The 24,399-nt window shown below is 39.5% G+C and overlaps 2 protein-coding genes across 6 annotated transcripts in view; one reads left to right on the top strand and one right to left on the bottom strand.

The window, feature by feature from the left end:
* Nucleotides 1-24,399, top strand: part of CTNNA1 (catenin alpha 1) — a 171,511-nt gene that overhangs the window by 99,368 nt on the left and 47,744 nt on the right. The window lies entirely within an intron of this gene.
* On the bottom strand, nt 2,430-6,517 carry LRRTM2 (leucine rich repeat transmembrane neuronal 2). Its single transcript, XM_006086524.3, has 2 exons — nt 6,006-6,517; nt 2,430-5,669 (listed from the first exon to the last, which is right to left on the bottom strand). Exons 1-2 carry the CDS (start codon nt 6,007-6,009, stop codon nt 4,120-4,122), a joined length of 1,554 nt encoding a protein of 517 aa, XP_006086586.1. The 5' UTR covers nt 6,010-6,517; the 3' UTR covers nt 2,430-4,119.

The following is a 24,399-nucleotide window of genomic DNA, read 5'->3' as shown; positions in this document are numbered from 1 at the left end:
CTTGCGCCCCCCCCCCCCCCCCCATGGCTCTTAAGGTGATTAAACACAATGTGTTTGGATTGTACTTTTGGTTTCCAATCTGTGTTGATAGAAAGGTTCAAAAACATTCCATAGATGAAACTTTTTAAAAAATTACCAAGGAAGGATAGGTTAGTTGAAGGAAGCAGATGTTTCCAAATGTTTGCAATAATAGTATGAAAGCTTAAACCGTCATTTTCTGTTGTTTGTTTTTTTGCCTTAAATTATTGGCCTTATCACCCTTGTCTTTTTCTAGTTGAAACACTTTAACCAATAAGATATGAAAAGCATGTCTCAAAACAGATTTTTGAGACAAGTCTGTCACTATATTGCTCTATTAGGAAAATGGTCATATAAGTCAGCTTCTAAAATTATTCTTTCAAATTTTATTTTGATAGCTACACTTTAGAGGGAGAACAGAGCACTTATAGCCCTCTCCCCTCCCCAACTCTGTGTAGAAGTATAGAAAATGAAATGCCTTTTTTCAATTTTAGGATTCAGACCTGGTGTTACATGGGGCTCATTTTTATTGGAAAGATGGAATCTCGCTCTTGGTGACTAGCATCAGAATAAGCAGATGGATTTTAATAATTAGTGGAGTTGGGAAGTTTAGTCAGTTCCATTCATTAAATTGGTACAGAAATTAACTTAGGCACATTAAGAAATTACATGTGTTAGTACAGATTTTTGGCTTCAAAATTAGTATCTTTGCTATTTGATGTTGGCAGTGGGTATTCTCTCTGAATTGTGTGTGAATTTGCAAATTTGTCAGCCCACACTCTCATTTTATAAAGGTGATTGAAATCCCTGGCAAACTACAGAAATGAATATAAATGATTCCAAACTAGCTCTTGATTACTAGGTGGGTACAGTATATAACCTTCTTTAGCTTTTCTTTTTCCAGAGATTTAATTATTTTTCTAGTTCTTCATAAGTGGTCATTTTCCTCTAATCTTGAAAATGGGGGAGGGAAAAACGGGGTTGGTGGGAAGAGGAGGCTGAGGAAGATAAAACTAAACCAAAAAACAAAAGCTCTAACATTGGGTTAGCAGGATCTGCAGTGTAGCTGCGATGCTCTTCCACTCTAGCCAGTTGGTAAAGAGAGCACATATAACTAACAGTCTCATCTTCAAATCTGTGCTGATACTGAAACACAAAAAGACCAAAATTAAATGGAATACTGCCTTCAATAGGCAATTCAAAAGGGAAGTTTGTGCTTTAATGAAGAGGGGACATGCTGGTTGGCATTGTTACTCGCTTTTCTCAGAGAGCATTACCAAAAAAAAAAAAAAAAAAAGAAAATATGCAGGGCAAAAAATCAGTTATTTTTCATCTTGAAAGTATGCCGGGGTGGCCTTGGTTCTGCTGTTCCCTGAATTACTAAATGGCTTGCTTTTCCAATTTACTTTTCTACATACATTAAGAATTTTGCTGATTAATGGTCCATTTTACTAACTGTAATCTTTAGGATTAATGTGGGGATTCCTAGCCAATATTTCTCACCCTTATACTCACAATTTCAATTAATTTGGTGTGGTGGAAATGATAGAAAATACTTTTTTGGTATTCTTTAGGGCTAATGGAATCTTATGTGTTCAGGACAGAATATTGTGACAAAGCTTTTCTCTGACAAATGGCCATGGTTTGCCTGATAAATGAGTTGGTAAATTTTACCTGTGGAGCTCTCATTTGTAATGGGGGTTTCAGATCCAGCCCTGAAGGGAAGTGGTGAGCTGTGCTCTGTGCCATTAAATCAGCTTTTGTCTCTGTCCAGGCAGGCCTAAGATCTGGTTTAACAAGAAATGAAATGCTCACTGCTCAAGATCACCTGAACTTTACGGACAGAGACTTTGCGAACTAATTTACCCACCTTAAGAAATTCAGAGAATACATTTTTACCATAATATGTGATCTTGTCAGCATTTTACTGAAACATGTTTTTGTGTTTTTTGTTTTTTTTGAAATGTAGACAGACACCCCTCTCTTTAGTATTAAAAAGAAAAAAAATTACAATTAAGCCTCATAGGTTAAACTGTAGTCTTAACATGTTTTCAGTTTAGTCCAGGGAAGAAAAAATATGCCTTGAATGAAAAATATCATGTTTTAATGGTCATATTAAGGAAAAGGTAACTTTCTTCTTTTATGGTAGTAGTTTTCTCTAAGGATTTTCGCCTTTTTCACATACAGTTGTAAATGTCAGATGTAAAAATGTTCATTCTTCTAGAACAGCCGTGGGCAAACCCATTTGAAATGAATAAAACTAAAAAAAAAAAAAAAAAAAAAGACCGTACCCTTTTATGTAATGATGTTTACTTTGAATTTACATTAGTTCACACAAACACTCCATCCATGCTTTTGTTCCGGCCCTAAGATCCCATTGTGGCCCTCGAGTCAAAAAGTTTGCCCACCCCTGTTCTAGAATCAAGTCAGTAGTCTAATGTCTTGGGTTTTGCTGCCACATACATAGAACTTTGTTTATGGAAAAATTCTGTGTGAATTGGTAACTTGCATCTGAATCTTAAATTTATGTTATAGTTTCTCCATAGAAATCATAATTGAAGAAATGCAATACATGTGGTTCTTTTTCACATGAAAAGTGTGGCATCACTATCATTTGTTAATTGTGGAATGTTTATATTAACACTAGGGGACCTCGTCCTCCTCATTTCAGCTGTAGGTCAAGGGACCGTCCCTGCAGATAGTGTACAGCTACCCATTTGCCTCACTCTTGGCTGCCTCTTAACTTCAGCTAACCCGTTTCTGTGAGTCAGATTTCAAAATGCTGCCTTTCCCTTTCATCTTTCTCCCCTCCATGCCACCTTTGAGTTACCATTGCGTGGCTGTAAAAGCATGTAGTTGGTGTTTTACCATAAAGAGGTTTGCTCGGTAATCTGTTGTTTCTTTCACTTGGAAAGGAACTGCTCTTATAATGTGACTATGTATCCTTATTAAAATGCCAGGTTTTAGAATATAATATTTAGAAAGTGATTTTTAATGTTCCTTTATAATATATATTCTATTAAGAATCATTGTTATGCCTGTTGCTAATTATTTTTGATTTGGATCTGAGGTGTGAGGATTAGGAAGAAAACAGAAGAAAGTTTAAACCTCTTTGTAAGGCAACTTTGATCATGACAGTTGAGAAAGGGAGAGAATGTTGTGTGTGCTTTCAAACTAAAGGGAGCAGGTCCTAGGATTAAGTTGACTCAGTTTCTCTCTTTTCTCTCCAAAATAATTTCTAAATCTTTTTTCACATATAAATGTAAATATAGGATTTAGTAAACTAATAAGTAAAATGGTAATGTAATACTAGTTTAAAATAATTGTCTAAAAATGCCACAAAAGGTCAACATGTTCATTATAAGTTAAACTAGAGCTGTATGATACAAAGTCAGTGTAATTATTTAGTATTGAATTCATTGTAATGAGACCTTTTCCACATTCACTTGGATTCATTGTTTAAATATATTAAAGAGTTACTCAGCTTATTAGAATTACATAAAGGGTTCTAATTTCATGATGTGGACTTTGATAATATCTATTAACCCAGGCAAAAACTCTGGAATAAGAGTGTTTAATATTTACCAGTCTTTAGCATAATGAAATTCTACTTCCCACACTGGCAGTAAATTGTAAATTTAAGTAAATACCAAATTATCATACAAGAGAACTTTGCTAAGTCTCCTTTTAAGCAACAAGCCAATGGTGGTACTTGGGATGGAAAGCAATGATCAAACAAGTATTGATTCATATCTTTTTCTGCTCAGTACCTTCTTTCCAAACTGTTTTCAGTAGGAAAAAAAAATAGCATATGTTTACACTCAATAGTATATAATCGCATACATGAAATGCCTTAATTTGAAGTAAGCATTTTTAGACTTTCCAACAAGATTGCAAATTAATGTGAGCATTGCTTCATTTAACACTTAAAATATGGTTTCATAAAAAAAAATTAAAAACACTTCAACACTTCAAAAACTTAAGTCTCCACTTGGTTTTGAAAATTAGGCTTAATGTCACCATTGTTAAAAATTAGATATTTAGCCCCTACTATGTAAAATAGGTTACTTATCTGATGTAATTTTTGATGATAGGTAGATATTATACTTCACATTCTTTGTATGGCAGTTGCTGACACTTGCACTGTCCATAACCATTAATGATGATGAAGGGTCCTTCATGGGTGGGTTCATATTCATTATACGGTCCTTGGTCTGACATGTTTGACATATGGAGTCGTGTTTGGGATCGGAGCTGCCTGTGGTTCTGAATCATTGAGCACTGTCTAATTCTTCTTAAAGTGGGAGGGCAGCACTTCCTGGAGATGAACACTATAAAAATAATAAAAAAGAAAGAAAACAATAAAGCCATTGTTCCTGTAATTACCCGCTGAGTGAAGATGGCATTGTCTGGTTCGGGAAAGTGTTCCTCAGTAGTAACTGCTGTGCCTGCAGTAGTTGGGATTTCTTTGTCTCCCACATAGTAACTTGATGAGCTTATTCTTTTTGTATATTCAGTGGTTGGATCTCTATAAGTTGTAGCCATGGCTATGATGACAGTGGTTGATAAATTCCAGCAGAGCTGAAATCCATGGACTGCATCTAGTATATCCTCTCCTTGGGTGTGGTCAGGACTGTGGCATAAGATGGAATGCTCCCACCGACCTTGGAAATTGCCCAGCCAGGAGGCCAAAGCACATATTCTAGGGCTGCATTCCCACAGATTGCCAGAGAGGCCAACAGTTGTGAGGGATCTCAGGGAATTTAAGATCTTGGAATCCAGGCTGTTTAACTTGTTGTTATCCATTAGGAGTATTTTAAGATTAGGCATTATTTCAAACACTGTCAGATCGATGGCTTTGATTTCATTTCCAGTCAGGTCTAGCTTTTCTAAAGTGCTCCAGGTCCATTCCATCCCACATGTCAAGTTGCTGATTTTGTTCCATTGTAAGAAGAGCGTGTGCAGACTACTTAGACGTAGGAAATGAGCAAAATTAATCTTCGTCAGCTGGTTGTGCTCTAGGTGAAGCTCTCTCAGTTTGATTAATCCTGCAAATCCATTTCGAGCCAAACTTCGCAAACGGTTTGTGCTCAAATCTAGAAACTCCAGACTACGACAGTCCCAGAACAAGCGTACTGGGATAGTCCGCAGGGAGTTGGACCGTAAATGCAAGGTCTGCAGCTTCCGAAGGCCATAGAAGAGCTCTGGGTGCAGAGATGACAGCTGATTAAAAGACAGGTCCAAATTTTGCAGATTAATCAGTTGGGTAAAAGTTGTATTTGGCAAGTAAAATATTTTGTTGGAGCTTAAGATTAATTCCTTAAGTTTATATAGTCCTTGAAAAGCATCTTCTTTTACTGTTGAAATTTGATTGTGGTCTAAGTGGAGCCAGGTAAGTTGACTGAAGCTGGCAAATTGATCCCTTTCAAGCTCTGTGATGTGATTGTGCCTCAGGGAAAGGCCCAGAGAGCCCTTGTCTGTGGCGTTTGGCACTGAGTGGAAGCCCTGAGAGTCGCAGTAGAAGAGCTGCTTCTCGCAGCGGCATTTAGGTGGACACGCCATTCCCAAGGCAGGCAGCATTTTTAAAACCATACTCATTGCATATATTGCTGCCAGCATAGGGGCCCCTAATGGCCACTTGAAATGTAAGCCTGCAGAATATAATTTAAGGAAAACAAGAAGATAGGATATATTTTAGCAGAACGTATGAGCTATTAAGAAATGAACATAACAATATGGTGAAATATTTCACTGCATATAACTTATTTTTCATTTGCTGCAGAAAAATTAACCTTGTTAGTATGACTGGAACAAAACTTAAACCATTAAGAAAACATAGCCTGTTATCATCAATATATGCTTTTACTTAAACCTCAGGATCCAAAAATGTGACAGTGATTCCCCTCATAAAATGTGAATTCAGTGGTTTATTTTTAAAAGCGTGATTTGTTGCTGACTGTACAAGGCATATAAATGCATGGACTTACCCATTCTTCTGAGCACATTGGAGGCTGCATTCAGTCACGGTTGTTAGACTCAACGCAGTGAGTCTGTAAAAGGCTCTAACATGCAGGAGCCTTTGACCAGTTTCCTGTTTTCTACGTCCCAGGCTTTCTGAGTAAAATTTAATCCAGCAGGGTGAGTTGTTTTTTTCCTTAGGATATTCTTCTCAGTAGCGTTGGTTTCATTTTTCGTGACCACTCTGTTTCCTTAAATCGCTTCTGAATATAAGTTATTAATTTCGTCCTCTAATTGCTCAGCTGGTTAATCAAAGCATCAGTCTTTCCTTTCTGCAGCTGTTAGTTCTCTCGGTCTTAACTTGTTGATGGCAGATGGGCGGCTTGTTGCAGAGAAGAGCTCCTGGAGCAGCATGAGTGCATTTACTGAAAAGCTTTTCCGAGAAACGGCACAAGAATGGATTTGCTTATGTGCTGCGACCACACAGAACTGTATATAGGCTGACGTCACCGGGTGACGTGTCTTTTGTTTGGGTTTTCCAGAAGCTTTACTGTTATAAAGCACGATGCTTTGTAACAGTATCGGGTCGTTGTAAGACCCCCGATTACAATAAAGCAAGAAAGAAGAACTCCTGACTTAAAAACATGGTATTTCTTCAGTGTAGGAGCAGCAGTGGGGTTGTAATAAAGACTGCATTCAAGAAGACCCGTCTGAACAGTGAGTTGGGTTAGCAGAGAGATGGTTTTATTGCCTGTGAGAGCCAGTGTCAGACTGCCGATTCTGCATAGAAAGATCATGTAAATGGTCAGGAGCCTGCAGGATTTATGAAGTGCTGATCTAACGCCAGCTTATGCAAGTTAGTGCCCGCTGCTCTGGTAGTTTGGGAAGCTACTCAATCATCTTGTTGTCATGCTTGGTTAAAATAGAAGTACGAGTATGATTTGCTTTCAGTGTGTTGGTAAACTAAATATGTGGGTTTGGCTTCTTTGTCACTAAGAGCTTAACACCACAAACCAAGAATAAAGGGTGGAAAAGCTTGCAAAGCATTTGATTATTTTGTTCTTTCAGACTTTCAGAGAAACTCTAATTTAAAAGATTTCTCCTCTGTACTATTTTATAATAATGTTTTATCACAGGAGAAAAGGGTAGGTTGATACAGTCATCTAATACTGCATGCCCTAAGCCTTAACAGTGGAACAGAAATGATTTAGGAAAAGTGATACAGCATGGCTGAATCTAACACAATCCCTTGTATTTACCTCAGAATCTTAACCTATTCCTTCAACTGAAAGCCTCCCGTGATGCTGGGATTGGGCCATTGTGGTACTCAAATAATAAAACATTTATTTGCACACTTAATAGCTCCTACTGGCACACTTAACAACTGACTTTAAGTGTTTTAACTTGACCTAACTCTATCTTCTTGCTGTTGAATAGTGTCATGACTTTTCAGAGCTTGGTTATGAATGTACAGCTCCATGTTTAGTGTTATGAAAGCTATTTTAGCTTGAAGTCAGGGTCATGTTTTCAGGCCTGACAAAGGTACATCCTGTTACACATTTTACCTTACTGATTTAGCCTTCCATGCCAATTTCTCTTATACCATTGGCACGTACCCTTATTGCAGTGGTTCTCAACCTTCTGGCCCTTTAAATACAATTCCTCATGTTGTGACTCAACCATAAAATTATTTTCGTTGCTACTTCATAACTGTAATGTTGCTACTGTTATGAATTGTAATGTAAATATCTGATATGCAGGATGGTCTTAGGTGACCCCTGTGAAAGGGTCGTACGACCGCCAAAGGGGTCGCGACCCACAGGTTGAGAACCGCTGCCTTATTGGGTCTTGTTTCACACCTGAAGGCAGAAATCTCAAAACTACCCATGTTGTCTGTGAAACATCATTGGCCTGTTGGCTTCCACGGCCTTCATCCTATGGGCATGTCTAAAAAGTCATTGTTTTAAGGGGCATAGATTCTGTGTTGGTGGTACTGGAGTAAGAACTGGAAGACTTCAAGGCTACTTCCTTGGGGCCCTGTGTAAAGGTGTTGAGAAAATGCAGCAACTGCAGATGTGTAGTTTTAGAAGCAGACCCCAAGACGGTATTAGAAGTATGAGTTTTGTTAGGGAAAATGCCTGGGAAGTATAAAGAAAGAGAGAAGAGCCCTAACCAGTTTGGCTCAGTGGATAGAGCGTTGGCTTGCGGACTCAAGGGTCCCAGGTTCGATTCCGGTCAAGGGCATGTACCTTGGTTGTGGGCACATCCCCAGTTGGGAGTGTGCAGGAGGCAGCTGATCGATGTTTCTCTCTCATTGATGTTTCTAACTCTCTATCCCTCTCCCTTCCTCTCTGTAAAAAAACAATAAAATATATTTTAAAAAAAGGAGAGAGAGAAGACAGCAGGGATACTCTGAGGGCTAGTAGAGTCTTCAGACCACAGGACAGGTCTGACATCTCTGAAAGCAGAGGAGAAGGAAAGATTGGACAGGTAGGGTTTTAGACGACAGTTTCCCCAGGCCAAAGAGAAGTTCTCAAACCAAAGTTGCCCATGAGTGGAACCCCACATTCTCAGGAATGAGCCCACATTAGTACTCCTATCATTTTCCTGTTTCCTGGTTAAGAAACAGAGGAGAGTTCCTGTTAGACTTCAAGGATGCTCAAGACTAACCTTGAGCCTTTTCATAGTCTCTCTATAGGCTAAAAGTTCTTAACCTGGGTTCATATACTGTCTTGCGGAATTTTGTAGCTTGTACATTTTTCTGTGAATGAGCTTTAATCAGATTCTTAGAGGGTCTGTGACCTTAGATTTCAAAGTTACTATTCTGCAGGAACTTGATCCCAAAACTTCCAAGGGGGGAATTTGATAAAGGTGGTCTCTTTAATTTACTTTTTTAAGGAAAAAAAGCTCTTGAGATACTGTAAATGTCTGCATTGAAGTCAGCCACCCTTTGATGAAAAAAAAAAAAAAAGAAAGAAAGAAACCTTTGCCAGGCAGGAGGAGCTGGATTAAATTCTTCCCTGAAGTAACCACTTTAGTTCCATGTGGAGAAAAGCATTAGAGTCAATTGGATTAGAGCAACCATGATTAGGAATGAGTTATGTATGAAAATTTAGAAGGAAAATAATCTCCTTCCTTTTAGACTCTTGGTTCTCCTTTCTGCTCTCTAGGTCACTTGGCCTACATCTTATATACTAAAAAATGGGAAATACTTAAATTATATTATCCCAGTACAGTTATTACAGATTTATGCGCAACAGAAATTGCCCAGAGAAGCACCAATGGAATCACAGCTAATTATTTTTTAGGCATGTGGAAAAGAGGGCAGTAATATGGTATCACAGTGCCCAGAGTGCATAATTCCTTCTGGGTCACCAGCCGTCTTGTTCACTTGCCCTCTCTTTGGATTCAAAAGATTCAGGCAGTGGAACCAAAGAAAATAATAGTGCATGTCTCAAAATTGGTGGAGCACACAGTTCCCATTGATGGAATTTTGTATTATTACTATTATTATTATTATTATTATTTCTTTTTAAAATATATGTTAATTGATTTCAGAGAGGAAGTGGGAAGGAAAGACAGGTAGAAACATCAATGATGAGAGAGAATCATTGATTGGCTGTCTCCTGCACGCCCCCCCACTGGGGATCATGTGCCTTTGACCGGAATCAAACCTGGGACCCTTCAGTCCACAGGCAGATGCTCTATCCACTGAGCCAAATCGGCTAGGGCTGGAATTTTGTATTATTTTTTGATCTTTACCTTTCTTTAGCAAAGAGAACTAAACAGAAACCCATGTTCTTCCTGAATTAAATTTTTTCTTGGTTTCATTTTAGAACAGCTTTATTCTGCATACATATATCTTTGACTGAAAGTGGCAGTACAACCTCTGGAAGGTACTATTCATATCATCTGTTTAAATTTTCATTACTTTAGTTGTTCATGACAAGGCAAAGGAGCAGTAAAATCTAACCTGACCATTTTTAAATGTGTTTAAGCAGATTAAGTGAGTTAAGCAGCAGGGCTTTCGTGCTGTAGTTACTGGCATTCCTCAATGTGAAAGTTTGCTTTTAATGTGTGTTGATGATTAGGGAGAATTATTTCTCCACTTAGCACATGCACAGAAATATACATGGAATCACTTATTCTTTTGTGGTAGAGACGGAGCTTGATTTTGCTTTATACTGAAAGATCAAATGTTTTGTTAATCATGCCCAACTCCAAAAATTGCCATATTCCAGCACCAGAGGTCTCGCATAGAGGTGCTCTGGAAAGTATGTTAAAATAAATCTTGTTGGCCCAGCTGGTGTGGCTCAGTTGGTTGAGCGTCATCCCATGCACCGAGAGGTTTCTGGTTCGATTTCAGGTCAGGGCACACACCTGGATTGCCGGCTCAATCCCTAATGGGCGCACTGGAGGCAGCTGGTCAATGTTTCTCATCGATGTTTTTATCTCTCTCTCTTCCTCTCCTTTCCTCTCTTTCTAAAAAATGAAGAAAAACATATTCAAACAAACAAACAAATAAACCTTGTTGGGTCCTGGTCAGGTAACTCAGTAGGTTAGAGCATCGTCTTGATAAGCCAGGGGTGGGGAACCTTTTTTCTGCCAAGGACCATTTGGATATTTATAACATCATTTGCAGGCCATACAAAATTATCCTGCTATACTTAAAAATTAGCCTGCTATACGTTGCTGTAAAAAAGAAGGAACTCTTACCATTTGCAACAGCATGGATGGGCCTGGAGAACATTATGCTAAGCAAAATAAGCCAGTCGGAGAAAGATAAATATCACATGATCTCACTCATATGTGGGATATAATGAACAACACATACAGATGAACAAAAATAGGTCTAGAGACAAAGAAACACTGAACAGACCGTCCAACCTCAGAGAGAAGGTCGGGGGTGGGGGGTGGGGGGGCGGGTAAGAGATCAACCAAAGGACTTGTATGCATGCATATTAGTATAACCCAGTGATGGCAAACCCTTTGAGCTCGGCGTGTCAGCATTTTGAAAAACCCTAACTTAACTCTGGTGCTGTGTCACATATAGAAATTTTTTATATTTGCAACCATGGTAAAACAAAGACTTATATTTTTTATATTTATTTTATATATTTAATGCCATTTAACAAAGAAAAATCAACCAAAAAAATGAGTTCGAATGTCATAGGTTCGCCATCACTGGCATAACCAATGGACACGGACACTGGGGCGGTGGGGGCTTGTCCCAGGGGGTGGGAGTGGCAGGGAGGGGTGTCAATCGGGGGAAAAAGGAGACATATGTAATACTTTAAACAATAAAAAAAAAGTTAGACTGGTATAGTTGGTCAAACATTTAATTAACTCACGCCTAATGACTTGACAGGGCCATACCAAATGATTTCTCAGGTTTTATATGACCCATGGGCCAGACGTTTCCCACCTGAATGATAAGCCAAAGTTCCGGGTTTGATCCCCTGTCAGGGCACATATAAGAATCCACCAATGAATGCATAAATAAGTGGAACAACAAATCGATGCTTCTCTCTCTCTCCCTTCCTTTCTCTAAAACAATCAACAACAGTACCTTGTTGCTACCAGTCTTGATCACCATTTGGAAGATATCTTTGCATTTCAGAAGTGATAGTCTTTAGGGTGGAGGCCCTAGATTTTTTAAAAATAGGATTTTATTGATTTTTTAGAGAGAGAGGGAAGGGAAAAGGATAGAGAGTTAGAAACATCGATGAGAAAGAACCATAATTGATCGGCTGCCTTCCGCACACCCCTTACTGGGGATTGAACCCGAAACCAGGCATGTGTCTTGACCAGGAATCGAACTGGTGACCTCTTGGTTCCTGGGTTGACACCCAACCAATGAGCCACACCGGCCAGGCAGAGGCCCTAGATTTTATGGATCTGAGTACATTCCTTGCTAAGAACCTTTTGGGATTCCTGGTTGGCAACTTCCTACTTGGGCCTATATAGTATCAAGGCCTATATTAGAGGAAGTGGATTTTACTAGCCTTTATTTTTTTGGAGGGAGGAGGGAAAGAGGATGGGAGAAGATTATGGTAAATCCTGGAATTGTTCACTGCTTTTGAACATGCATGCATTTGGAGGCAAATGTGTAACTTCTTATAAATTTTTTATTTGCTCTTTAAAAACAGGAAAAATTACTGGGGTTTGGTGCTAAACACTAACTTGTTATCTTTGAAAGAAACGGAATCTATCTGACTGAAGCACATAGAATATGTAAGGATTAATGGCTTTACTAATCTGTCATGTTGGAGGTGGGCTCAAGAGTAGTTGATAGTCCCAGGTAGAGCTAGAGGATCTAAGAGCATTCAAAATTCTAGGCTCCTAGAGTTTTGTTTGTTTTTTAAAAATAAATTTTTATTATTGAAAGTATTACATATGTCCCTTTTTCCCCCCATTGCCCGCTCCTCCCCCCTCCCCCCCAAGCCTTCACCACCCTATTGTCTCTGTCTATGGGTTATGCATATCTATAATAATAAAAGTGTAATATGCTGATTAGACCCAATGTCCTTCCAGACGAAGCTGGGGCTGCGAGGGAAGCCCGGGTCCCGAGGTGCCAGAGGGAAGCTGGTGCCGGCAGCCAGGGGAAGGAAGGCCTACTTTTGCACGAATTTCATGCATCGGGCCTCTAGTATACATATAAGTTCATTGGTTCATCTCCCCCCCACTCCCCCCCTCCCCCCCATCCTTCCATCTAAAGTTTGATAGTCTGTTTGATACTTCTATGTTTCTGGGTCTATTTTTGTTCATCAGTTTATGTTGTTCATTAGATTTCACATATGAGTGAGATCATGTAATACTTATCTTTCTCTGACTGGCTTATTTCGCTTAGCATAATGCTCTCTAGGTCCATCCATGCTGTTGCAATGGTAAGAGTTTTCTTTTTTACAGCTGTGTAGTATTCCATTGTATAGATGTACTACAGTTTTTTAATCCACTCATCTGCTGGTGGGCACTTAGGCTGTTTCTAAATGATAGCTATTGTAAATTGCGCTGATAGGAATAAAGGGGTGCATATATTCTTTCTGATGGGTGTTTCTGAGTTCTTGGAGTATATTCTATAACTGAGGTCACTGGGTCAAATGGTAGTTCCATTTTTAATTTTTTGAGGAAACTCCAAACTGTTTTCCACAAAGGCTGCACTAGTTTGTATTCCCACCAGCAGTGCACGTGGGTTCCCTTTTCTCCACATCCTTGCCAACACTTGTCGTTTGTTGATTTGTTGATGATAGCCATTCTAACAGATGTGAGGTGGTATCTCATTGTCCTTTTGATTTGCATCTCTCAGATGATCAGTGACTTTGAGCACTTTTTCATATGCCTTTTGGCCTTCTGTATGTCTATTTTAGAGAAGTGTCTACTTAGGTCCTATGCCCATTTTAGGCTCCTAAAGTTCTGTTGTGGTCACAGGGGACTACTTTTGAGTGTAAGTAAGTATGGTATATCAGTGTTGCTGGGAATCTTTTCCTTCAAAAGCCTTTAAAAAGAAGACTCCCCACATTAGGCTCCCAGAATCCTCCCACCCCCTTTTATTTGTTGTTAATCCTCACCCAAGGATATTTTCTCCATTGCCTTCCAAACAGAGTGGAAGGGAGAGGGAGAGTCAGAGAGAGAGAAGCATCAATGTGAGAGAGACACATTGATTGGTTGCCTCCTGCATACACCCTAACTGGGGCTGGGGATTGAGCCTGCAACTGAGGTATGTGCCCTTGACGAATCGAACCAGGACCCTTTGGTCCATGGATCATCTCTCCAACCACTGAGCCAAACGGGCTAGGGCCAGAACCCCTGTTTTTGTTTTTTTTATTGTATTTCCTGTTCCCATTTCAATCCTTGAATGATTTTAATTTTTAAAAGTCCTTTTGTTCTTTGGTTAGTATAACTGAGAAAGCAGTAGGAACAGTGATGATTACACTAGTGATAGTGTGTGTTCCTTTTGATGCTGCAACTTAAAAAGTTTGGGGTTTCTTTCATTCTCTTTTTTGGTTGAACTATTTGAATCTTACATATGTCCCCTTTCCCCCCTTCCCCCCTGTTGACTCCTTCTAGCCCCCTCCCCAACCCTATCCCCCTACTCCAGGCCTTTGCCACCCTATTGTCTGTATCCATGGGTTATGCATACAAGTTCTTTGTCAAATCTCAGAGGGAAGAGATCAACCAGTCTGAGGTTCTAGTTTTGGAGGCATGTGCTTCTGGTATTTGTTGTTCTTGGGATGTTGCTGTGTTAGGATCATGTGACAGCCTAATTCTGCAGTGCTAGCCTTGTATTCTGTGCCCATGGCTAGGTAGTTTGTCAATAAATCTGAGAATGATGCACCTGAGTCGGTTATTAGGTGAAGGAAAATCTTCACAGAAGTTTGGGGAGAGGTACATTTAAACCATGAAAATCTTTTATTTCTCGCACCATAGACATAAAACCAAACCAAACAGAACAGACTTGAATTCTTGATTAACGCACAGACTGATAGAAATTTATATTGTCAAGCCTTTTACTTACTCTTGTTTCCTCTGTGCGAGTCAGGCTGCTTCTTTTTTTTCTTTAAATTCTGAAATGCAGCCAAGTTTGGATTTGCCCTTCCTGTTTTTCCCTCTCTACATTTTGAGTAGCTTTCTATTTATATTTGTTTCCTCCTGTCTACATAGATGGCCACAGGCCATATACAAAGCCATTTGCACAGGATAGAATTAAGAGTAAGATACACATTCATATTTTCTTGAAGAATCCCTTTCAATTTAGAGGGCTTTTTGACCCAATTGGCTAAATTTAAAAGGGTAAATTTGCATGTATATTGGCTAGATGCTAGCAAGTCTTGGTTGCTGAAGCTTGGAAATGTCATTCCCTCAGAACCATCTTAATGCACTCTGGGGTAGAGGGACAAGTGACATGTGCTAAGGCAAGCAAAAAATATTCAACATGTGATGTCATCAGTGCAGAGAAAATCAATAAGAAAAATTTGGCCCAAAGAGAGAAAGTTCATTTCTTATTATGAAAGGCTATATAGCAGCATGTAACATGATGGCTGCGGTTTATCCCCATATTGCTGAAATGTGGCTTGCGCTCCTGTGGTAGCTGATTCTGTCCTACTGCTTGTTTCATGTGGGAGCAGGGTGAGAGGTTCTGTCTGTCTGTCTAATGGCTTTATAGTTTTTCCCCAAGTGTGTTTGTAGATATGAGTTTGTAGCCAAGACTGCAGTTTTCTCCTTATATGGCTATACTATAACTTATGGATATGTAGTTTGTTTTGAGACTTTTAGCTTTTGCAGACAGTGTAAAATGAATATCTTTTTAAATGTCTTTGCATTCTTAGGCAAGTTTATATTGACATAAGTTCCTAACCATAAAATTGCTGGGTTATGGGGCATTTTTAAAATTGATAGACATTGCCACATTGCCTTCCAAAAATTTTTAAGCTATTTTATACTTCCTATAGTATGTACTAGCCACCCACACTCTCTTCTGCCCACCCACCCCAAACACCATATTAGAAGCCAACAAACTTTTAAAATATTGGGAATCCAATAGGTGAAAAATGCTCTCTTTGATTTGTTCTTCTTTAATGATGAATGAAATTGAGCATCATTTTGTATATAGGTATATTGTCATTTTTGTTCTTTTCTGTAAACTGCAGTTCATTTGCTCATCCCACACCCCACTCCTAAAACTGGTCATTTTCTTAAAGATTTTTAAGGCATTTTTCCTTACTAAATAAATTAACTTTGCCAAATATTTTACATATGTTTAAGTTAGTCATTGTTTTTTAAAGGTTTTATGGTTTTTGCTCTGTATTCTTAATTTTCATGAATGGCTAAACTGATGAGAAGCTTTTTCAATATTAGAACAAACTCACACTTGCCACATTATGTCAAAGATCCAGCACCAGTTGGTGAACATAAGATGTTGTAGAATCTTCTGTAAACAAGGATTCCCTGTTATGTTTAACCCATTATCTTAAGTAGGGCAAAGAGGATCGAGCCCTTTAGAAAACTTGTTTTTTAAAAATTAACATAGAAGGAATCAAGATGGTGGCATAGGTACACACCTGTACTTGCTGCCTCACGCAACCACATCAAAACTACAACTAAAAGACAAAATGGATATCATCCAGAACCACGGGAATGTTGTCTGAGTGGAAATTCTACAACTAGAAGGAAAGAGAAAAGCGCTTTGAGACAGGTAGGAGGTGTGGAGGTGCGCAAGTGCGGAGGTATGGAGGTGGAAACTGGCTGGCAACTGGATGCGCTGTTGTCTTTTTCACTCGGGAGGAAGATACACGCTCCCGATTGCTCTGAACTCCAGTTCCAGGCGAGATTCTGGCAACCCAGACTCATACAGGGAGAAACTGGACTATCTAGCATTGGGACAGGAACACAAGGGCAGCTTTCTCACAGAGGTGCTTGCAGCGATCATTGTTCCTGCATGGGGTCGCGGGATACAGAGACCTGGGGAACTCTCTGAGGCAGGGCTGACTGGCAGCCATTGCTGTTTGCTCTGCCCTGGTGATTCCCTGAGACCCCGCCCCACCCAATTTACAACCCCACCCAAGCTGTGAGCAGAGGCTTTGGCATATGAATTGCCTGTTCTTTTGCAATCTAAAACCTAACAAACTGCTGCTGGGTCAAAGAGCGCCAAAGCTTCCAAAAGCAGGCCTAAGGCTCAACAGCAGCTTGCATTGCTTCATAGCTGGGCCTCATCTGGGCACTTCCAAACCCCAAACAAAGAGGAGGAATCTGCAGATCTCTCAGTAGCTCCTGCTGGGTGGCCACAGGCAGTGGCTGACTTTGCACCTCCTTGGAGATCCAAGAGCCAGTGTACCCAGTGGTCAGTGTGAGACCATAACAGATTACAACTCTTCACATCCATAAGCGATACACTCAAGGGGCAGACTCAGTGAGCACCAAAGCCCCACTGAAGCAAGTCCTGCCCCATAAGCGTGTCGTCTCCAGCACAGCAGTTCTCCCATTGTAGACACAGCTGGTCCTCACAGCCAATTGGTCTGGTGGTCAATTCCTCCCAGTGATACCAACAGCAATCAAGGCTTAACTACAACAAGACTGTGCACAAAGCCCACAAAGGGATACACCAAGAATGTCCACCTCAGGTAATTGGGGAGGCTGAGCCACTGGGCCCTATAGGACACCTAGCACACAAAGCCACTCTATTATCAACACAGGGAAGCAGCCAAAATGCAGAGACAAAGAAACAGGTCACAAATGAAAGAAATGGAGGAGAGCAAACTACTGGATATAGAGTTCAAAACCACGGTTATAAGATTACTCAAGAATCTTCCAGAAACCTCTGAGAAATTTAGTGAGACCCTCAAGGATATGAAAAGGACCAATTAGAAATTAAGCATACACTGACTGAAATAAAGAATAATATACAGAGATCCAACAGCAGACTAGAGGATCCCAAGAATCAAGTCAAAGATTTGAAATACGAAGAAGCAAAAAACACCCAACCAGAAAAGCAAAAAGAAAACAGAATCCAAAAATATGAAGATAGTGTAAGGAGCCTCTGGGACAACTTCAAGCATACCAACATCCGAATTATGGGGGTACCAGAAGAAGAGAGAGAGCAAGATATTGAAAACCTATTTGAAGAAATAATGACAGAAAACTTCCCCTACCTGGTGAAAGAAATAGACTTACAAGTCCAGGAAGCCCAGAGAACCCCAAACAAAAGGAATCCAAAGAGGACCACACCAAGACACATCATAATTAAAATGCCAAGAGCAAAAGACAAAGAGAGAATCTTAAAAGCAGCAAGAGAAAAAGAGTCAGCTACCTACAAGGGAGTACCCATACGACTGTCAGCTGATTTCTCAACAGAAACTATACAGGCCAGAAGGGAGTGGCAAGAAATATTCAAAGTGATGAATACCAAGAACCTACAACAGCTATCATTCAGAATTGAAGGTCAGATAAAGAGCTTCACAGATAAGAAAAAGCTAAAGGAGTTCATCACCACCAAACCAGTATTATATGAAATACTGGGGGGTATCCTTTAAGAAGAGGAAGAAGAAGAAAAAGGTAAAGATAAAAATTATGAACAACAAATACATATCTGTCAACAAGTGAATCTAAAAATCAAGTGAATAAATAATCTGATGAACAGAATAAACTGGTGAATATAATAGAATCAGGGGCATAGAAAGGGAGTGGACTGATAATTCTCAGGGGGAAAGGGGTTTGGGGGGTGCGGGAAGAGACTGGAAAAAGATCATACACCTATGGACAAGGATAGTGAGGGGGAAAGGGCCTGGGGTGGGGTGGGAACCGGGTGGAGGGGAGCTATGGGGGGAAAAAGGAACAACTGTAATAATCTGAACAATAAAGATTTATTTTAAAAAAAATTAACATAGAAGCCAAGAGTTCCTTGGCTTTTAATAAGTCTTAGCCCAATTTTACCAGTTAACTGAGCATTTGAAAATCCTTCTGAAATATCCCCGCAGTTTAGTTTTTTGATTCTTTTTTCTGATTTATTAGTAAGTTCAAAATTGTAGTCTTATTCTATGACCTTTATATATTTAATTTGTATACCTATTTGCTTTACTAGTATATAACTGTTTGTGCTTCTGAGAACTTCCCAACTTATGCATAGCAGCTATTTAACAAGTTGATGATTACTATCTTTAAAAAAATACTTTTATTGAATTTTAGAGAGAGAGGAAGGGAGAGGGAGAGAGAGAATGAAACATCAATCGGCTGCCTCGTGCACTCCCCCTTTCAGGGATTGAGCCCAAAACCTGGGCATGTGCCCTGACTGGGAATCAAACTGGCAACCTTTCGGTGAATGGGACAACACCCAACCAACTGAGCCACACTGGCCAGGGCAATTACTGTCTTTTTTTAAGAAGAAAGAAACCTGCCCTGGCCAGTGTGTTTCAGTGGTTACAGTGTCGACCCACTCATTGAAGAGTCTCAGGTTTGATTCCCGGTCAAGGGCACATACCTGGTTCGATCCTAGTCCCAGTTAGGGGGGTGTATGTGGGAGGCAGCCAATGGATGTGTCTCTCTCACCTCAATGTCTCTTTCTCTTTCTCTCCCTTCCCCCTTCCTCCCTTCCACTCTCTCTAAAAATCAATGGGAAAAATATCCTCTAGTGAGGATTAACGAAAAAGTAAAAGAAAAAGAAGAAACCTATTGTCTCAAAAGGGATTTGGAATATCTCAGCTACATGCTTCAATTTGTGCCAGGAACCTTTTAATATTGGCTCTCTAACTGTTCTTAGTTATGGATTTTTATCTCTCTTCCCCCCACCCCTCCCTCTGAAAGAAAAAGGAATAGTTCACATGCTCATTCTGAGATCCCAGAATTTGGTGCAAAGGTGCCATATTTGATTCATTGTGTTTCAGTTCACTGTAGTTCTGTGCTATAGCAGCCATGTAAACTGGACCTGGTGTAGTTACACCATGATGGAATACCTCAAAAGCCATATTCTAGCATGTGTCTGTGGCCAGAGCTGAAAATACCTAAGCTTATTATTATAACTGATAGGACATTTAGAGCTGAGAATAATCTAAAGGTGGTTTGCAAGCCTGGCTGTCATCTGAGAAAATACCCAGGCAAACCAGTAAAGCTCATTTCTAAGCTTCTGTTCTCTATTGAGGGGAAGAGAAGGAAAGTGGGGTGTCTGTAGTATTAGCATTCCCTACCATTTTTTAAATTAAATTTTTAGGATGAAATAGGTAACATTAGGCAAACTTATGTTGGAGAGGGTACTCTTGGAAAGGAATTTAGGAATGCAGGTATATATAACCATTCTATTCTAATATTGAGCTACTAAGTCTTTGCCTAAGGCTCCCAGGGACTCTTATCACATATCTAGCTTATGCAGAGCCCATCAGCCATCTGTGGGCCAGGTAGACCAACCAGGGTCAAATTGCTAATCATGTTATTCACCAAATGTTTATTGCACTAGAATGTGTTGCCCAGTCCACAGCAACCTTTTATTTTAGTTGTACTCATGAAGGTAGATGCTAGTCTCCTTTGGTTTTCAAGCATTTTTCTTGAGTGTATTTTTAATATTATAGCTCCATATTCTTCTGAAGCTTTCCAATAGCACCTTAGATATCACTTCCTCACTCCTGTTTTACTTAAAGGCTCTACTCCCCTTTTGTACTAGTACTTGATGATGCTGTTTCATTCCTTTCTCTCATTGTCTTGGGGGTGGGGATGGAGGGCGCTTCAGATGCCCATTCTGACATGGGTCTTGTGGAATGCCATGGTTCTTATTTTTTAAATTTTGTTTAAGTTCTGGTGGCTGATGGAGGCATTGTATGTAATTAGACCTTCCTGTTGAGTTTAATCACACCTTCTTGTTTTCTTTTAAATAGTCCTTAAATGTTTCATGGTTAAAACACTGGATTCTCTGGTACTCTCTCCAGCCTTACTTTAGATGAAAATGAAGATAGAAAGCAGTATTGGGGGTTATTTGAAAAGCCTTATCTCTTCACTAATAACATGAAATCCAGGAGACTGATAATTTGCCACATAGATCACACATTAAGTCCTATGACTTTTAAACATGTATTTAATTGTCACTAGTTTCTCATTTCATTCATGTCCAATGGGAGAGGGACAGGTATGATTTGAAAATGGCTGTGAAGGTAAGTGTAAGGTGCTGTGGGAACACTCCACAGGGACATTTAACTCGAACTCAGAGTTAAGGGTGGCTAGAGGAAGCATGATATCTCACCTAGAGGTAGGATAGGAATTAGAAGAAGTGTGGGAAGAATATTCCAGGTTGGTGAGAGAGAGCATGGCATGTCTGAAGAATTAAAATGCGGGTAGATGGATCATGGCATGGAAGATGGCAAGAGTGACAATCGTCATTAAAGTAATGGTAATGTCTGGGCTCCAACAGGAAGAGTGAAGAGTAAGAAGAGAAGGAAGCCTTTGGCAGAAGAGCCCTCCCTGAAGGGACCATGTAGAGCCTTTAGCACAGTGGTTCTCAACCTTCCTAATGCCGCGACCCTTTAATACAGTTCCTCATGTTGTAGTGACCCCCAACCATAAAATTATTTTCGTTGCTACTTCATAACTGTAATTTTGCTACTGTTATGAATTGTCATGTAAATATCTGATATGCAGGATGTATTTTCATTGTTACAAATTGAACATAATTAAAGCATAGTGACTAATCACAAAAACAATATGTAATTATATATGTGTTTTCCGATGGTCTTAGGTGATCCCTGTGAAAGGGTCGTTTGACCCCCAAAGGGGTCGCGACCCACAGGTTGAGAACCGCTGCTTTAGCATATAGCATGTTCCTTCTCTGGAAGTGCTGTGGACATTTTCACAGTGTATTTTTCCCTGGAAGCACTGAGTTTATGTTGTGCTTAGGTTGATTAGTCTTTTGTAGACTCACCTGGGAACCTTTGTCACATTATTTTTAAGGACTAAAATGCACCTTGAGATGCCACCAGCTATGCTAGGGACATATTTCATCCCTTCCTCACTGTTACTTATTTTACCTCTTCCCAGAGGGGGAAGGGTTGGAGTGGAGTCAGGGCCTTCAGAGGAAGATTAGGTTATGGGTGAGGAATTAGTGGACATATGTGCCAGCCACAGCAGTGAGACCTAGTATCATCTGTGGCAAAGGTCTGAGTGGTTGGAGAGGTCGTGAGTTTGTTATGGGAGAATGCTTACTTTTTCTGAAACGGGGCAGTTCTTTGGAAGAAAAAAAAGGCTTGTTCTTTCGGATGTCACCTCCAAAATTTATAAAATCCTCCATGAAATTTTAGTTAATACTTTTTAAAAATCAATGCCTAAATTAAATGTAGCCCTCTGCATAACTTTTACTTATTCCTTTGACCCACTATTATGTCATGCATAACTCCTGTGAGGCCCAGCATGATACAGGATATTGCTAAATTAGGTGTCATTTTATCTCAGATTATAAACCCCTTGAAAGAAGGATTATGACTGGTACTGCCCACTCCAATGGATGCAGAGTATGTGCCCAGTAAAGAGTGTGCCTAAAGAAATAGAAGTCTGTCCACATAGGATGAAGGAAGGGGGAGGAGCTTCGTCAAGCTTCTGTTAAAGATGGGTTTTGAAAGCTCTTTCCTATCTCTATCAGAACTGTTGCTAGAGGCTGTCCCAGCTAACAACCTTTGCCTCTCTTCAGCTCAGCTTATATTTACTGGCAGAGGAGAAACTTTATATTAAAACCTGAAATATGCCTTATCTTTTTCTTATCAAGCCCTTTCCTCACTGCTTAGCAGGGACATACATAACAAAATTGAGTGAACCTAGGTCAGGGGTGGGCAACCTTTTTGTGAGTGTGTGCCAAAACCAGCAAAATCTCTGACTCAAAATTCTTCTGCATGCCAACCCTAATTTTTTGAGAACATGTTACGCCTACTTGATATCTCTTAAGGTGTACGTATGTGAAGAACCTTGAAGAAATAATAAAACTCATTTGAGCGACAAAAACACAGTATATGATGATGAAAAATGCATTTATTTTTTAATGTATACATGTACACTGATAGGCCAACAGAAAACTTTATGACTCCGTTTGATATTATCAGTATTTCGTGACGTTCAGAGATATGCACGAGCTACTACTTTAATCCGTCAGGCTACTCCTATTACAAGACTTAACAAAATTCATCACTGAGAACAAAGATTCACAAGCGTATGTGGATGAAACCAAAACACTGGTCGGATCTAGGAAGGCAGGGAGAGTTAAGGCAGAGGCATAAAAATTGCCCTTCCCCTCTCTCGTCAATCCATGTCTATGGTCTTTAAGATAACTTGTTATGTAAAATTATTTATCTAAGATGCACCTACACTGAATTTATCTGAAAAATAAAAAAGTCGATATTAAGAAAAAAATTGTAAATGGAAGATTATAAGAGAGGGTTTCGTGTGCCAGCAAAAGTTACTGGGATGCCGTGTTTGGCACGCGTGCCAGGGGTTGCCCACCCCTGACCTAGGTGGTCTCTGCTCAGTGGAATAGTCTCTTAATTAGGCAGGAGCTGAAAGTCAGTTATTTTAAAGATTCATTGAGCAACTTTACTTTGGCCTATCTAAAACTAGAAATAAAAAATCCAAACAGATCTAATGTCAAAGACAAGTAAAATTTTATTTTACAAATCAACCAGCTTTCTACTTTCATCAGGTTCATCATAAGTGTGTGTATGCATATATACTCATACCGATTGTATTTTAAATGATTGGATGCTTTGAGTTAAAAGATGGTCTGTCTAGTACAGTGATGGCGAACCTTTTGAGCTCGGCGTGCCAGCATTTTGAAAAACTCTGGTGCCATGTCACATATAGAAATTTTTTGATATTTGCAACCATAGTAAAATAAAGACATATTTTTGATATTTATTTTATATATTTAAATGCCATTTAACAAAGAAAAATCAATAAAAAAAAATGAGTTCGCATGTCACCTCTGACACGCGTGTCATAGGTTTGCCATTACTGGACTCTAGTATAACCTAAAAGCTTCAGTAAATAAATGCTTCTGAACTGCAGGCATAAACCTCTTATTTCCTTAAGTAACAAGAAAGACAAATTGATTTTTTAGGGTAGTTGGACAAAGAATTAACAGATTCATGATGTGTGTTGCATCTTAAAGTGAATTTTGTTGTGAGACTATAATTCCCTCAAAAGTCAGTTTTAAAGATTTGCTTTTATATAACTTTCCAAGGAAATCCTTCCACCTAAATTGAGGAAATTTCTGGGCACTTGAGGTTACAAGGACTTGGGCCTTCATGAGATTATTGAACCCAACCTTGGGTTTCTGATAATAGATGTGTTTTTTTTGGAATAAATGATCTATTACAAATATCCAAAAAACATGGCTAGAAACAATGACAAACTTTACTGGGTTTATATAGAGGAATTTTTTTGGAGTGCTGAGTACCTAAGGAATATACTGAGACTTTCTTGATTAAAATATTAATTAGGAGGTCAGTTTTTTGGGTTTTTTTTGTTTTAATTGAAGAGATGGGTTCCCCCACCCCATTTTTAAAATTTTTAAAAAATGTTTTATTGTTGAAAGTATTACGTATGTCCCCCTCCAGCCTGCCCCCGGCCCTCCCCTGCTCCTGCCCAGGCCTTCAGCACCCTATTGTCTGTGTCCATGGGCTATACATATATGCATACCAGGTCTTTGGTTGACTAACCCAGCCCCCTTCCTTCTGAGATTCCGCATTCTGTTCCATGCTTCCATATCTCTGCATCCACTCCGTTCATCAGTTTATTTTGTTACTTAGATTTCACATATGAGTGTGATCATGTGATACTTGTCTTTCTCTGACTGACTTATTTCACTTAGCATGATACTCTCCAGGTCCCTCCATGCTTTCTCAAAGGGTAAGAGATTCTTCTTTATTACTGCTGCATAGTATTCCATGGTATTAACATACCACATCTTTT

The sequence above is a fragment of the Myotis lucifugus genome, unplaced genomic scaffold (genome assembly GCF_000147115.1).
Source record: "Myotis lucifugus unplaced genomic scaffold, Myoluc2.0 scaffold_28, whole genome shotgun sequence".
NCBI classification, from domain to species: Eukaryota; Metazoa; Chordata; class Mammalia; order Chiroptera; family Vespertilionidae; genus Myotis; species Myotis lucifugus.
The sequence above is the reverse complement of the archived record's forward strand: the minus strand, read 5'-3'. Positions and strand labels throughout refer to the sequence as shown.